Here is a 16,757-nt window from a genome sequence, read left to right on the forward strand (position 1 = left end):
CTCTGAACTGGATGTGGACTGTGTGAGAGAGAGGAAGGCAGAAACTGCAAACTGATTCTGAGAGGCCAGCCAGCCCAGGTGTTAAGTGCATGTTCTAGCACATCGCCCAGCCTTGCCACTTACCATGGCACCTTGGATAGTTGTTTAACCCTCCGAGTCCCAGTCCTTTGTGTATACAATGGGTAAATAATAGTGCCTACTCCATAGTGTGATTATGAGCATTCAATGAGATAGATTATTAAAACAGAGCCTGGTACATAGTAAGCACTCTGTAAGAATAACAATTACTGCCTTTCCCGGTTTGGCTCAGTGGATAGAGCATCGAACTGAAGGGCCCCAGGTTCGATTCCGGTCAAAGGCATGTACCTTGGTTGCGGGCACATCCCCAGTCGGGACTGTGTAGGAGGCAGCTGAATCAATGTTTCTCTCTCATTGATGTTTCTAACTCTCTATTCCCTCTCCCTCTCCATTCCTCTCTGTAAATAAATAAATAAATAAATAAATAAATAAATAAATAAAATAAATAATATATATACATTTTTTTAATTGAATTTTTACAGAGAGGAAGAGAGAGGGATAAAGAGCCAGAAGCATCGATGAGAGGGAATCATCGACCAGCCGTCTCCTGCACTCCCCCCAACCGGGGATGTGCCCACAATCAAGGCACATGCCCTTGACCAGAATCGAACTTGGGACCCTTCAGTCCGCAGGCTGACGCTCTATCCACTGAGCCAAACTGGTTTCGGCAATAAAATATATTTTTTTTAAAAAGAATAACTATTGATATTACCTTATTTTTATTGAGATAAAATTGACATATTACATTACATAGCAATTATGATTTGCTTAAGCTAGTTCAAGATATTGTTACTTACATCCAATTAGTACTAAGGTCTTAATACTCATAGTATCCCCTCCCCCTTAAAAAGTCTGTAGAGTAGCATGTTGTGTATTATAATCTGCCTTTTTTAAAAATATATACTTTTGTTGACTTCAGGGAAGAAGGGAGAGGGAGAGAGATATAGAAACATCAATGATTGATTGACTGCCTCCTGTACGCCTACTGGGCATTGAGCCCACAACCCAGGCATGCGCCTTGATCGGAACATTGATATGAGAGACACCAACTGAGGTACGTGGCCTTGATTTAAATGGAACTCAGGACCCTTCTGTCTAAGGACTGATGCTCTATCCACTGAGCCAAACCAGCCAAAGCTGTAATCTGTCTTTTTTTCTTTTCTTTTTTTTAAATATTTTTTTGATATTTTACAGAGAGGAAGAGAGAAGGATAGAGAGTTAGAAACATCGATGTGAGAGAAATATCCATCAGCTGCCTCTTGCACACCCCCCACTGGGGATGTGCCCGCAGCCAAGGTCCATGCCCTTGACCGGAATCGAACCCGGGATCTTTCAGTCCGCAGGCTGACGCTCTACCCACTGAGCCAAACTGGTTTCGGCTGTAATCTGTCTTTTAACAGACCCTACATGATACTTAGATTCTTCTGTCTCCTCTTTTCCCCCAGACGGGGCCTGAGCATCCCCCATTATTGCTCCAAAGACAGCGTTTAGAACCCCAGGAATTGTTTTATTGCCCATTCACCAGAATTCTCCCTTCTCCTACTTACACCCAAGTGTAATTTCAATTTTTGTGCCCTCCCAGACTTCACTCCTGTGGTTTGAAATTCCTCTGCCAGCTCAAAGGATGGGCACAGGACCCAGGCCTGGCTAATTAGTGTACCATATCCCTCTAAACAGTTATTGATCCAGTTGGTCCAACGGGCATCTGCTGGGGGACTTCTGTGGGACCTGATGGGAGAAAGGGGTTTGTTCTCCGTGCACGGGAGGGTGGAGACGGTGGGATGGAAGCCTGGCAATGCCCCCAGGAGGTGTGAGCCTGTCTCGGAGTGGGGCTATGTTACTTAAAATGTTCTTTCGGTTACTGTAATAGAAACCCAAATAATAGTGGTTCAAGTAAAATAGACATTTATTTCTCGCTTATGCAACAATTCAACTAGCAGCAATACAGTCTGGCAGTTCCATGCTCCTTTCGTTTTGTTGCTGTTATTTAGTGGGTGTGGCCCACCCGACCCCACAGGATCCACTCCACACAGCGGGAGGCAGAAGAGGGGGGAGGGAAGGACTACCCCTTTAAGGGCAGGGCCTAGCATTTGCCCACATCCTTTCCTTTTACATCTCATTGGCCAGGGCTTGGTCACATGATCGCACTTTGCTGCAAAGGAGACTGGAAATGTAGTTTTTACTCTGGGTGACCAGGTGAAAACCACAAGTTCTATCACCATAGCAGGTGATTGGATTGGAGGGGACAATAGACAGTCTCATTCTTAGAGCAAAATTGGAGCCAAGAGACAGCAACAGAATCCTGATGACATCTTTTCAGTCCAACTGTACCTGAAGTGGACCCTCTGGATTTTTTAATTACACAAGCCATTGATTTCCTTTGTCCATGTGCCTATTTGAATTGGATTTTTGACCACTTGAAACATAAAGAATCCTGATTAATACAGTGAAATACAAAGCCCCTAGTTATTGTCCAGCATAGAGTAGAGTTCATAAGTGGGCATATCATTGTTCTTGCTATGACTTGTAGATGGCCCTTTAGCTCACTCCATCTTTGCCTTCTCTACCTGTTTCTTCTTCTTAAAAAAAAAAAATTATATATATATATATATATCTCAAAGAGGAAGGGAGAGGGAGAAATAGAATCATTAATGAGGAGAATCATTGATCGCTGCCTTCTACACACCCCCTACCTGCAACCCAGGCATTTGCCCTGACCGGAAATGCAACCATGACCTCCTGGTTCATAGGTCGATGCTCAACCACTGAGCCATGGCTGGCTGGGCTCCACCCGTCTCTCCTTCCTACCCCGGTACCGAGAGACAACTCAGCTTCACCTTCATCCTCACAGCCCTACTGACTCATGGGTGATGATGTTGTCTCTGATTCCAAAGGAATTTCATTTCTTTATCTCCCATATACACCCAGAAGAGCAGCATAGCACCCCAAAAATGTTGGGGGAGGGAGTCCTGGAACCTGTGTGTATGACCGCCACCCTCCCCCAGTGTCTGGTCATGCTTCACACAATCCTGTCCTTAGGGCTCTTAGTTCTTCGCTTTTACGTTTTTATCTTAACGAAGAATGGACATGAGGCACGGGTCCCAAACAAAGAAGACCGACTCCTGTTTCATATCTTTGGTCACTGTTTTCATCTACTTCTGTCCATTGTGATGCCTCTCCAGCAGTCACCAGACTTCTCTAGGGAGGGGTCTGACCTCCAGGATGCAGTAGAGCTCTCCACCAGCCGTCCTGTGAGCTGAGGACTTTGGGATAGGGATCCAGTGCCAAGAGGGTCAGCGGGATGGGGCCCAGTACAGTTAGGGGGAAAGGGTCACAGGGTGTAGAGCACAATGGGCTCTGCTGGGAGAGGAGTGCCCTTGCTGCCCCCATGGCGACAGAAGCTGCCCGTGGGGCCTGTGTCCCGGAGGCAGGACAGAGCCAGCTCAGGTCGGGGAGCCTGAGGTTGTGTGCTGGGCCTCCTCCTTCTTCCGCCGCCGCAGCATGAAGTCTCCAGGGGCCGCTGGACTCATGGCATAGAAGACGTTGGCGTTGTCAGGAATCAGGAGCTCTGGCCAGGGGTGGATATGATCATGAAAGCCCGCACGACCTCATACTGCCCCCACAAGGGACCTAGGTCACCGTCTGCCGTTCTGCCTGAGGCCTGAACATCCTTGGGTCCCTTCGGCCAGTGCTCAGCCAACCTCGTTCTGCTCTCATGGGGAACCTGGACAACTGGCCACTCAAAGCCTGCACAACTTCGTGTCTCCTCCCCACCTCAAACCTGGGCAGCTTCCTGCCACTTCCCCCGGAGTCTAGGCAACCTACACTGCGAGCTTGGGCAAACTCAGGCCACCCATCCCAAACAACTTCCTCCCACCCCACTCTCTCCTCACAGCCAGTTCCCAGCCAAGTTCATGCTGCTATTACCATGAACTTGAACAACTTCTGACTTCCTACTTCCGGCTTGCACGACCTATGGCCATTGCCACCCGAGCCTCACATACCCCTTCCTTATGTCCAGCCTACTTCATGTCATGTTCTTTAACATAGCAACCTCTTGTCTCTGCCTTGCAAAACCTGGACAACCTCCTACACTAAACAACCTCATGGTCCCCTCCCCCGGATTTCAATACCTTTTGGCCTTCTCCTGTGCCAAGTTCAGACACCTTCAGATTCCCCAGGCTGAGCCTGGACACACTCATTTCCCCTCAGATTAAGGCTCAGAGCCCTTTCAGACCTACACCCCACCACGTTAAGTCTGAACAACCCCATGATCCTATACATTTAAGCCTAGACAATCTTTTACACACAGTCCCTCTTGTCTAACCCTGGGCAATCTCATTTCCCCATAATCCCAGGTGCCCTCTTGCCTCACACTGAGCCAGGATAACCACGTGACTCATATAATTGAGGAACAAATATGTTACTGCCTCTCACCCCCACTCTGTTTCATCTTATCTCTACCCTGTGCCTGTACCACCTCCTGGGCCTGTGAGGGCCATCTCCCAGCTGCCCCCAGCCAAGGCTCCAAGCTGCCCCTGCTCACCCTTGTCCCCAGGAAGGACTTGGAAGAGCTGGTAGTCACGGGCCCCGGACTGGGCCATATTGTGCTTCTGTAAGGCTCTCTGCACCACACTGGGGGTCTTGTCCTGACTCGTGAGCTGGGAAAGGAAAGCAGGAGGTCAGAAGGGACAGTCTGAGCCCCAAGGGCAGGGCTGCCCCCAGAATGTCCCTGGCCCCTTCCTCACCAGAATGCTCCGATACAGGTTTCCGTGGTCGTTGTCCATGCTGACGCGGATGACCCGGGCCTCTGAGCCCTGCTGCCCCACGTGGGGGATTCGAGGACAGCTCAGGGTCAAGGCCAAGGGCAGCTGTAAGCAGTGGGGGAGCATTAGGCCCCTTCTTTATTAATGTATTCAACACATGCCCCTACACACCCAAAGTCAGAGGACGCACAATCAGGGCACACACATACAAGTCCACATCTGTGCAATCCCATCACACACAAACCTTCATTTCCTGTTACACACATTTACATGATTAATAAACACACACACACACACACACACACACACACACACACAAATCCTATGTACACCGAACAGAGAGCGCATACGTATGCTCACAGTTGTTGCACACACATAAGTCCATATCCACGAACAGCCCGGAACATGGGCGAGTGGATATGGTGGATATTCATGCCCACATTTCCCCTTCAGGAATGCAAATTCCTGGCAACACACCAATTCTTGCAAAATGTGAGATTGCACCATGGGCAAGCAGACACACAGGCCCAGATCTGAGCACAAGCCAGATGGAGGGACAATTTCTCAATCAAGGCCATGAAAATGTACATGGCCCCTTGGACAGACGCCCCAAGTACTGAGCCAAGCATGAGTACAATCTCGTATGTACATGCCTGGCCTTAAAATCTCTCTCTCTCTCTCTCTCTCTCACACACACACACACACACACACCCCGAGCCCTGGGTGCCCACAGTCCCACGTGTACACACAGGCAGGCCTGGTACCTTGGTGCTGGGGCTCTGGGGCCCGGGAGAGGCTGGGGGACTTCCAGGAGGAGGGTCCCTCATTCTAGGGCTGGAAGGGGGAGACCCTGGGGACAGACTAGGAGAGACGCAGAGCCTGAGGTGGTGCTCCCCCAACCTCTGACCCTACCACCTCCAATTCCTTCCCTAAACAGGATGCTCACCTGGAAGTGGGGGATGAAGGGTCCCCAGGACTCCCACCAGGAGACGAGCCTCTCTCCCTGGACAGCTTCCTGAGGGTGGGGACAGGGGGTGAGGGTAAGGCCAACCTCAGAGCCAGAAGCAGCCCCCACCCCATCTCTGCCCATATCACCCCTCCCACATTCCCAAGACTCACGCACTGAGACGCTTGGTGAGGCTGATTCGTCGCCGCACACGTGGGGAGCTGGGACAGGAGGCGGCTGGTGGCTCAATGACACGGGAGACACGGTAGCTGAGGGACCAAGTTGGAGACGAGAGTTAGAACCAGTTGGGAGCTGGGTTTGAACATTGTGGGGAACAGCTAAGTACTGGGCACCAAATACCAGGGTGAGAGTAGTAAATGGGGTCACAAAGAAACTGGGTCTTATTAGGAATGAGATGGGACGGCTGGGTTGGCAGGTCACACAGGGACTCACAGGTGGGACTGAGGCGTCAAATTGGGTCAAGAATAGAATTCAAGGTCAGGTAATTATTGGAGTCATGGATTCCACGGGATGAAGGAAATAATTGGGATCGTTGAGTTGGACGGTCAAATATATGTCAAAGTCTAGTCAATTACTCAAAATTGGGGGTCAATGATTGGACTCGGAGAGTCAGATGGGAGTCATGAATGGGATCGCGGGTCAGATAGGGTCAGAGGTGGGAAGAGAACAGAATGGATGGTTGAGTTGAAGTCAGAAAGCCAGATAGAGTCAAATTTAAGGTGGGAGGTCATTTGGGGCCCTCAATTGGGCTGGAGATGATGCAAGGTCACAGGTTGGGGGTCAAGGCTCAGGAAGGGGGTGGTCTTAGAAGGATTTGGAGAGGTGTACTGGGTAAGCAAATCCAGGGTCCGTCGAGGTGGGGCTGGGCCAGGCCACAGGGTGGTCACCTCTGCTCCTCACTGAGCTGGCGCTGGGCACGCAGGGCGGCCAGGATGGGCGGGCAGGGGCTCAGGCAGTAGCTCTGACAGCGCTTCTGCAGCTGCTGGATTCGGGCCAGGATCTCCCACTCCTGAGGGTATGATTTCTGAGACCCCACCCCTGCCCTGACCCCACCCGGGCCCCTCCCACACTCACCCCAGCACCCACTCACCTTCCTTCTCTTCTCAAAGTTGATGAGATCCCCCTGGGGGAAAACTTGGTCTGAATTGGAGTCTCCGGGGTTTAGGATGGATTGAGGGTCAAGGCCAGGGGTTGGGATGTCAGGAGCCCTACTGCACTAAGGGAGCTGGGGTTGGGATGGCAGGCAGGGTCAAAGGGGGGATGTCAGGAGGCCACTGTGCTGAGGGCAAGTGGTACTGGGTCAAGGGTCAGGAGTCAGACCTCTAGCATGTCCGGCAGGGCTGTGTCCAGCATAACCAGGTCCGTGAGGAAGGTGCCAAGGTAGGGAACCGGGCCTGGGGGCAGTTTCTGTGGCCCCAGAGCTCCAGTCACTCTCCACCATCAGACCCCATCGCACCCCATCCCCTTCCTTGAGGGTCCCACTTGTCCCCCACCCCAAACTGCCACCACTCACTGAAGGCAGGCTTCCCGGGGGAGAATTCTCCTCTTGGGGTCCCTCAGTGGCCTCCTCCTGTGGGCAGGAGAAGAACTGAGCAGATCCGGGTCTCTTGGACCTCTCCTTCGGGGAAGAAGCCTCAATACACACCCATTTTGCTTTTATTCTTTTTTTAAATTTTAAAAAAATACATTTTATTGATTTTTTTTTTACAGAGAGAAAGAGAGAGGGACAGAGAGTTCGAAATGTCGATGAGAGAGAAACATCAATCAGCTGCCTCTTGCACGCCCCCTACTGGGGATGTGCCCACAACCAAGGTACACGCCCTTGACCGGAATTGAACCTGGGACCTTTCAGTCCGCAGGCTGATGCTCTATCCACTGAGCCAAACCGGTTTCGGCATGCTTTTATTTTTATTTTTATATATATGTGTATTGATTTCAAAGAGGATGGGGTTTGGGGGAGAGAAAGAGAAACATCAAGAATCATTGATTGGCTGCCTCTTGCACACCCCACACTGGGGAGCGAGCCCACAACCCCAACTTATGCCCTGACCTGGAATTGAACCCTGACCTCCTGGCTCACGGGTAGATGCTCAACCACTGAGCCATGCAGGCCGGGCCCGTTTTGCTTTTAGCAATTACAAAGCAGTCGCAAAGGTCACGCTCCAAGGAAAGTGAACAGGGGAGGGAGGAAGGGAGCAGAGAAGTGGCAAGGGGTAGGTCCCGCTGATGCCCAAGGTGGGGCTGTGGGTGCCATGGCCCCAGGGACAGCCTCAACACAGGTGAGAATCTTTGCCCCAGGTCCATGGACCAGGCCCCCAGGCAACCCGCTGGGCATGCCCTGAACCTGCCTCATGGCACTGCTCTGCCTGGTGCCTGGCACCATCGCTGGGCAGTTAGCATTGCCCTGGGTGCCCCCTGTCTGGGCCTGATTCCCCCCAGGGCAGCAGCTGTGTCTCTCTGGTTCATGGCCATGCCTCCTGGCATAGTGCCTGGTACACAGTAGGTGCTTAAACCAGAGCTCCTTGTTCCTTGAGATCATTCTTATGTGAGATATTAATTCACTCGTAGGTATTAATTGAGAGCCTGCTCTGGGCCAGGCACTGCTCTGGCTCCTAAGAAGCAGTAGTGAGTAAAACATACAAAACGTGCCTCATGGAGCAGACATCACGGGGGAAGAGAGAGCAATAACCAAACTTTACATGTAATAATGAAGGATACTCAGAGATAAGAAAAGAACAACAGAGCCCAGAGGCATGGCTCAGTGGTTGAGCAGCGACCTATGAACCAGGGGTCACAGTTCGATTTCTGGTTAGGGCACATGCCAGGCTGGGGGCCCGATCCCCAGTGAGGGGCGTGTAGGAGGCAGCCAACTGATGATTCTCTCTCATCATTGATGTTTCTATCTTTCTCTCCCTCTCCCTTCCTCTTGGAAATCAACAAAAATATATTCTTTTTTTAAAAAAAAAGAATGAACTGCCGAAACCGGTTTGGCTCAGTGGACAGAGCCTTGGCCTGCGGACTGAAGGGTCCCGGGTTCGATTCCGGTCAGGGGCATGTACCTTGGTTGCAGGCACATCCCCAGTGGGGGTGTGAAGGAGGCGGCTGATCGATGATTCTCTCTCATTGATGTTTCTAACTCTCATCCCTCTCTCTTCCTCTCTGTAAAAAATCAATAAAATATATTTTAAAAAATAAAAAAAAGAATGAGAGTCTGGGGGCACAGGGAGGGCATCTGGGAGGGGACATCTGGGAGGGGACCTGCAGGAGGTGAAGGTGAGGCCTGTCCCATCTATTCTGGACTCACCCTAGCAACCTGACTGCATTTAGAACCTCGATCTTGCCTACAGTAAGTCTGATCTGTGGGCACACGTTGGTTAGTTTTGCTTATTAAAGCCACTTTTTTTTATTTCCTTCCTACCCCTCTCCCCCCTTCCCCTGCCGCCCTAAAGCTACTTCTTTTTTTTTTTTCACTCGTCGCTGTGACGCTAGCCTTCAGTGACCTTTTCCTTGTAACTTCTGGTATTTGTTGAATGAATAAATAAGGCAGTTAGCGAGCTGAACTATCATGAGGGCAGCAGAGGCAGTAAAAACGCGGGCCGCAAGGACAAGGTCATTGCTGAGGTGCAGGGAGGGGGAGGACAAGGACAGCCTGCCCCAGGTCCCCAGCCGGGCCTCTGTACCTGGGAAAGAATCTCTCTGCTGCTGAGGTGGTTGTTCTCGTCCGAGAAAATCTGCGACAGCTTCCTGAACGTGGATAAGGGTTCCCTGTGGGGGACAGGAGAGGGGTCAGGCTGGGGGGTCAGGGCTGGGGTGGTCGGGAGGAATCGCCCAGCTTCTCTCCCCGTCGCGCTCACCTGCTCACAGCGCCCCAGCTGCTCTTGAGCCGGTATATGGGGTTAGACTGCAGGGCGGACAGGATGGCGCGCAGCGAGGAGAAGTTCCGGAGCTCCCTGCAGCGCTGGGGGGGGGGGGGGGCGCTCAGACCCCAAGCCTGGCCAGGTGTAACCCGCCTTCCATGACCTCCTGACTTTTCTCACCCCAGATCCAGCCTGTACGACTGGCCCACATCCGACAGCTACCAGGACCTTCTCTGCCTTTCCCACCTGCTGCCCCGGCCCCTCCCCCAGCTGCTCCTGCTTCTGACCTTGGCTTCTGCCTCCCGACTCTGCCTCCTCTGTGGGCAGAGAGGCGCCCGGGGCATCTCTCCGGAACCAGACCCCTCCTCCCGAACCCCAGTCTCAGGCCAGGTTCAGCCTTTCCACTCCCCCTCCTGGCCAGGCGCCCTCTCTCTCTCTCCAGGGCCCTCATTTCTGTCTCTTCCTCTCGGACCAGAGGTTCCGGCACCCCCCCTCCCCACCCCCCAAGTCTTTTTCGGGACCCCTGCCAGCTTCTCTGGGCTTTGGTCCCTCCTCCAATCCTGTACCCGCCGGATCACACCCATCCCATCCTCTTATCCCAAGGCCTGCCCAGCTCCTCGGAGTCCCTGGCCCTAGCCTGGCACAGCCATGTCCTCGGCTTTTCCTTAGGCACCTTCCAGCCCCAATGCTCCCCACACCCCCAGACCCCAGCCCTCCGCCCCCTCACCCCCTGCCTCTCTGGGCACCACCGCCCGAACGTGCACCTGGGCAATGCGGATCCACTTCTCCAGCCGCTGCGCCCTCTGCAGGGCAGCCAGGCCCGGCGCGCCCAGCACCGAGCCCAGCACGCAGCCGGTCACCAGGTTGAACTGGGTCACGGTGGCGCGCACGGTCGGGGCGATGCCGGCGGCCCCCGGCCGGTCCCGCTGGGACCACACGGAACCCAGGCACTCGCAGGGCCGCACGCGGGAGAAGAGTTCCTGAAAGGGGGTGGGGGTAGGGTCTGTGCTCAGCCGGACCTGCCCCCCCCTCGCCCGTCCCCACCCCCACTGCGCCCCTCCTGCAGCCTCACCACGTCCATCAGAGTCAACTGCTCAGCCACTTGGTCTGCACTGAAGTCCAGGAGCTCAGGGCCTTCTTGCACCAGCCCTTCCTCCTCTTCCTCTTCCACGGAGCCTTCGGGGGAGTCTGGGCTGGGGGTCCGGGCAGTTCCAGGAGGTCCTGAGGGAACCGTCAGAGGGGGTTAAGACTCTCAAGTGTGGATTCGGGACTGGCTGTGGGACCTAGGGCACGTCCCGGAGTGTTTCTGAGCCTCACTTTCCTCATCTGTGAAATGGAGACCTCCCTCAATGTTTGTAAGGACATAAAGTGACAGATCCTCCCTCCCTTCCTCCAACTGATGTAAACTCCACCCGCAGCCGGACATTCCTGAGCACTGAACCGCCAATCAGCACCTGCCAAATACTCTAAGCCCCCCATTCCTAAGTCCCTGGGTCCCTAATCATAGGCCTTACATGAAACCACCAATCAGCGTGTGCTGAGTGCCCTAAGCCCCCATCCCCTCTCTTCCCTCCCCTTAAAAGGTGCTTGTACCCAGGCCCTCACTCTCTTTCTCCTCTGGAAGCAGCCGGCAGTGGTACCCTTCTCTCCAATAAAGCCTGTGTCCTGGCATCCCGGTCTCCGGCCCCTCTGTTTCATCTTTCATAAAGCAACAGGAACGTACGCTGAGCTAGCAGTGTGGTTTAGTGGTTTAACTCGGTAATTTAGCACTTACTAGCGAGCCAGGCATTACTAGTGAACTGCTGTTCTAATGACCCACCTCCCAGGGGCTGGAGGAGCAATTTGCCTTAAGTCAGTTCTGTAAATGACAGGGCAGGGGTTTGAAGCCAGGTGCTCAAAGACTAGCATAGAAAATAGAGCTTTATGACCCTGAGACTTTAAGATAAAATCTTTTGCATATATATATTGATTTCAGAGAGGAAGGGAGGAGAGAATCATTGATCCGCTGCCTTCTGCAGGCCCCACACTGGGGATGAGCCCTCAACCTGGGCATGTGCCCTGACCGGGAATTCCACCATGAGCTCCTGGTTCAGAGGCTGAAGCTCACGCCAGCCGGGCTTGCCCTTTGCTTTTGGTGAAAGATGGTATAATTTTGTGGTTGGGGAAGGTGATTGTCAGAAAATGCCAAGTTCAAATTCAAACTTGTCCGCCGGGCTTGCTGTGCGAACTAAAACAAGACTTTAAACTTCTCTGCGCTTTCTTTTCTTCATCTGCGTTTCTTTTCATTTGATCCCCCCTCCCACATTTCTTAAAAAAAAAAAAAAAAAATCAAATGAGATCATGCATACCAGGCTGCTATAAAGTACTCAAATGTGAGTGACTTTGTGGTAGTGGGTTTCAGCGGGGGCACCCCAGAGGGCACCTTAGAAGCCGGACCCTCGCTGCACTGTGAAGACCTGTGCCCCAGCCTCCACACGTCCCTCCGAGGCATTGCTGCCCTTGTTTCTTTTGCTTGTTTTTATTCTACTTTTCCTTTCTTTCTTTTTGTTCGTGTGTGTCCTTGAAAAACCTGTTTCTAGCGATCTGCACCTTGCACCCAACTATCTTGCTCAGAAACACTAATTATTTTGGCCCCGGGAATGCAAGGACTGTGAAAGCCCTACCTTGGTTTTGTTTGGAAACTGCAAGTGTTGCTCAGCATTTTGGAAGGTGATGTCACTAAAGCCGGCAGTGGTACCCTTCTCTTCAATAAAGCCTGTGTGGCCAGTGGATCAGAGCATCAGTAGGTGTGTGCGCCTCAACTCCCGATCTGGTTGGGGAATCTAGTATGCAACTGAGGCAATTGCCCTTGACCATAATCAAACCCAGGACCCCTATCAACTGAGCCAAACCAGCTAAGGCAGCTGGTGAAATCTTGAGAGCAGAGGAAGAAAAACACTTAGTAACCAGAAGATGGAAGGATAAGATATACAGGGTGTGACAAAAGTAGGCTTACAGCTGTTCATATGGAAAATAATACAATAATTAATAAGTAACTCAAGAATAAACTCCACAATGGTAAGATATGTACACAGATAATAATTTAATTAAAAAATTAAAAAAGAATAAACTCCATGTTTCATGAACTCACCGCTGTAAACCTACTTTTGCCCGGCCCTGTATATGCATAACTGAATGTTTCAGGAGGAGAAGTGGCTGCTGCTTTGTAAAGAGGAGAGAAATGTGGCCATAACCTGAGGATTACAGGATGGGGATTAGGGATACAGATGCTTTCGTGATAGGGATCAGATGGAACACAGATGGGGGAAGATCATACTTTATAAGCGGGATATATAATTATTCAGTCAACCAATCTGCACTGGTCCTGCCCCTGGGGACAGAGATGGGGACTGAACCAATGAGGGCTATGCAGAAAAATAAGGCAGGTTAAAAGGGCACAGAGTGAGAGAATAAATTTGTTGGGAGGGGGTCAGAGAAAGCATGTCTGAAAAGTTGACAATTGAACAAAGACTTGAATGAAGTTTATGGCTCTTTACCCTTCCTCCCCCCCCCCCCCAAAGCTCTCTGTAACAGAAGGTGGTAGGTTTTTCTATAAAAGACCAGTTTACTGACCCCTACTATACAAGAAAATACCCGCATGGCTTCTTGTACATATTTCATTGTAAGTGGTACATTCTAAAAAGTAAGAATAATTGGTAATAACAATAAAAAAGTATTACTATTTGCCAAGCCCTCATTGCTTGTATATTTACTTGTCTACTGATTGTCTTCCTCAGGGAACTGAGAGCTCCTGTCCACTGTTATGTGCATAGAGGCCCGTGGCTAAATATCTGCTACATGAATGAAGAGGCAATGAGGTAAGTATTGTTATTGCCCCCATTTCACAGGTAGGGAAACTGAGGTTCATATTAGTGAAGGGACTTGTCCAAGATCAGACAGTCAGCAAATGGCAGGACTGGGATTTGAATTCAGATTTCTGTGGCTCCTAAGGTAAGTAGTAGTGGAATGATTTGTAGTTAAAATGCAGGGCATTCTGAACCAATGATGGAGCATCTTTGCAGTTAGGACAGAGTGGGGAGGGAGCTGCTAGACAAATGCCAATATGTTAGACAAAGGGTATTTTCCCCATTTTATAGGTTAGGAAACTGAGGCTCAGACAAGATTAAGAACCTTGTTTAGCCCAGCCATCGTGGCTCAGTGATTGAGCATCAACCCATGAACCAAGAGTTCACAGTTGATCCCAGGCCAGTACACATGCCCAGGCTGTGGGCTTGATCTGCAGTAGGGGGTATGCAGGAGGCAGCCAACCAATGATTCTATCTCTCGATTCCTCTCCCTTCCTCGCTCTCTAAAAATCAATAAAAACACATATTTTTTTAAATAAAAGAAAAAACGCTTGGCTGGTGTTGCTCAGTGGTTGAATGTGAACCTATGAACCAGGAGGTCATAGTTTGATTCCCAGTCAGGGCACATGCCTGGGTTATGGACTGGATCCCCAGTAGGGGGCATGCAGGAGGCAACTGATCAATGATTTTTTCTCTCCCTCTCCCTTCCTCTCTGAAATCAATCCTATATAATAAAAGAGTAATATGCAAATCGACCAAATAGGGAATGACCCAGCGGTGTGACACGCACTGACACCAGGGGGCAGATGCTCAACACAGGAGCTGCCTCCTGGTGGTCAGTGAGCTCCCACAGTGGGGGGCGCTGCTCAGCCAGAAGCCGGGCTGATGGCTGGCGAGCAGCAGCAGCCCGCCTGCCCGGCAGTGCTAAGGATGTCCAAGGATGTCCGACTGTGGCTTAGGCCTGCAATAGGACAGTAAGCAGTAGGACATCCCCTGAGGGCTCCCAGACTGCAAAAGGGAGCAGGCCAAGCTAAGGGACCACCCCACCCCGCCAAATGCACCAATGTCGTGCACCAGGACTCTATTAAATATATATATATATATTTTAAAAGAAAAAGAACCTTGCTTAAGATCTGTAGCTCCCTGTGGGGAGGAGCCCCTGGGGGAGGTATGAATCAGGAAAAGCCTGCTCAGGGCACTATCATTGCCCCAAACCCCTCACCTGCCGAAGCCTGGGGCTGCTCCTCCTCCTCTTCCTGCTCCTGCTCAGCCTCCTCCAGGAAATCTCTCAGCAGCTTCTCTGCTTCCAGGGCCTCGGGCCCCAGTGGGGCAGCCCAGCCCAGAAAGGTGCGGACACTGCCCAGGTCCGAGTGGGCAGGGGGGTCCCAGAAGTCCTGAGGGTGGTCCCGCAGCCAGGAGCCCAGCACAGACACCACAGCCCTGGCCAGAGGGGCAGGACCTCAGAGGCCGGTTGGGAACTCCGCAGCCCCCACACCTCAGATCCGACCTCTGACCTCTGGGACCTTCCACAGCTGCCCAAGTGGGAAACCAACCTCAGGTTCTTGTTGAAGCTGAGATCCTGTCCTTCTGTCTTCTTGATCTCCACCCTGGAAGGAGCCCCACAATCAGGTGAAGGAGGGTGTAGGGAAGAGGGGAGGGGATGTGTGTAGCAGAGGGTTCTGAGGCTGGGGGATTTCCTGATTCTAAACCTGAGGGAGGGCCCAGGAGAGAGTCTGGGGTGGGACCATGGAGGGTCCCCCATGGGTACTGACCAGGGCGGCAAGGGCGGCGGAGGCGGTGGCAGGAGAAGGCCCAGAACTCGGGCCGTGGGCACAAAGGCCTGGTGGGTGGCCAGGAAGGCAGGAACGAAGCCGGGGTCCTGCTCACGGTCCACAGACACCAGCTCCCACACCAGCCGCTCCAGGTGCGCCGCCCGCAGCACGCGCACCTTGCTGGTGCGGTAGTGGAGGAAGGTGCCCGCATCGGGGCTGGGGGCCTGCGAGGCAGGGGGGTGGTGATGCCAGAGGGGCGTGGCCCCTGCAGCACCCCTGTTCCAGCCACACCCGTTGCTAGCAGGGTTCTTGCACCTGACCCCGTCCACTCCCCAGAAGCTGGCCCCTAGGTTCACCCAGCACCTTACACAACTGACCTGAACGCCCCGCAGCCTCCCGGCCCTGCCCGCCGCCCCGCCCCTAGGCTGCTCTCGGCTCTCCAGCTCCGCTTCGCTGGCTGTCCCGGTCCCTGCTCTCCCCTCCCCGCCCCTCTGCTCCTGAAGACCACCCCTCCCGTCCCGCTGCAGCTCCGCCCCACTGTCCTGGCTGACCCGGCCTCTGCCTTCAGGTGCTGCTCCCGAACCGGTCCGACCCGGCCCCTCCTCACTCATCCACCCGCTCACCTGGCCGCCCACCCGGCCTGGCCGCCCGCAGCCCGCCCTCCCGTCGGGCCCCCGCCCGGGCTCCGCGCACCTGCCCGCCCCGCACACCTGCCCGCCCTGCCCCCCCCCCCCCCCCGGGCCCCCTCACCTGCCCGCCCCGCCCCCCGGGCCTCACCTGGCCGCCGCCGGGCCCGGCCCGCGGGCTCCCGCGCTGGCTGCGCTGCCGCCGCAGGGACACGCTGTACACCGCGCCGTCCTCGGTCTCCTCGCCCCAGTCCTGCAGCGGCGCCTGTCGCGGGAGGGGGGTCAGGGGCCGCGGGGGCCGGGCCGGGCCGGCGCCCCTCTGCCGCCGGGGCTGGGCCGGGCCTCCCGGAGTTTGTTTCACTCCAGCGAGCGCCCCGCGCCCGGTCCGGTCCGGTCGGGTCCGGGAGGATGGGGCGGCCGGCGGGACGCCCGGGGCCCGGCTCACGGAGTGCCTCCGGCCTCCCCTCCATCCCTCGGAGGAGCCGCTTCTCTGCGCCGGGGCCCCGAGGCCCGAGGGAGGGGACCTCGGGGGAGTGCGAGGGGTCCGGCCCGCCGGGAGGTGGGGTCCGGGGAGCCGGCGCCCGGAGGCTGATCAGGGGGTCGCCAGGGATGCGGGGCCCCGGGGCGCTGGTCCCCTTACCAGGGCGAGCTCCTTCCCCGCCGCCCGCTGCATGGCCCGCCGTCCGCTCCGTGCCCGGCCGGGGAGGCGGAAGGGCCGGCGGCGCGGGCAGCGCGGGGCACTTGGGGGCCGCGGGGCGGGGCGGACGGCCGCGGGGGCGGGGCGGGGAGGGGCGGGGGACCCACGGCTCTCGGATGCCCCCTGCGGGACCCCGGCTCCCCTCCAGG

At 54.1% G+C, this 16,757-nt stretch overlaps 1 protein-coding gene across 1 annotated transcript; it reads right to left on the reverse strand.

The window, feature by feature from the left end:
* Positions 1-1,966: 1,966 nt before the first annotated feature.
* On the reverse strand, positions 1,967-16,672 carry RGL3 (ral guanine nucleotide dissociation stimulator like 3). The gene is made up of 19 exons (XM_084884632.1): positions 16,552-16,672; positions 16,063-16,176; positions 15,286-15,509; positions 15,067-15,120; positions 14,736-14,953; positions 10,741-10,889; positions 10,433-10,648; positions 9,666-9,769; positions 9,492-9,576; positions 7,325-7,381; positions 7,132-7,218; positions 6,902-6,934; positions 6,699-6,820; positions 5,964-6,059; positions 5,791-5,859; positions 5,609-5,705; positions 4,827-4,949; positions 4,625-4,739; positions 1,967-3,646 (listed from the first exon to the last, which is right to left on the reverse strand). The coding sequence occupies exons 1-19, from the start codon at positions 16,582-16,584 to the stop codon at positions 3,522-3,524; spliced, it is 2,121 nt and encodes a 706-aa protein (XP_084740758.1). The 5' UTR covers positions 16,585-16,672; the 3' UTR covers positions 1,967-3,521.
* Between the last annotated feature and the right edge of the window lie 85 nt (positions 16,673-16,757).

This window comes from Pipistrellus hanaki (assembly GCF_964339955.1).
Source record: "Pipistrellus hanaki genome assembly, chromosome: 5".
Classification (NCBI taxonomy): domain Eukaryota; kingdom Metazoa; phylum Chordata; class Mammalia; order Chiroptera; family Vespertilionidae; genus Pipistrellus; species Pipistrellus hanaki.

Excerpts from the sequence above, each read along its gene's own strand:
- RGL3 (XM_084884632.1), bottom strand. The coding sequence starts at position 16,584 with ATGCAGCGGGCGGCGGGGAAGGAGCTCGCCCTG. Across the intron at positions 7,382-9,491 it reads GCAGAGAGATTCTTTCCCAG|GAGGAGGCCACTGAGGGACC; the intron begins GTACAGAGGCCC and ends TCCTGCCCACAG. Across the intron at positions 7,219-7,324 it reads CCCCGGGAAGCCTGCCTTCA|AAACTGCCCCCAGGCCCGGT; the intron begins GTGAGTGGTGGC and ends CTGGGGCCACAG.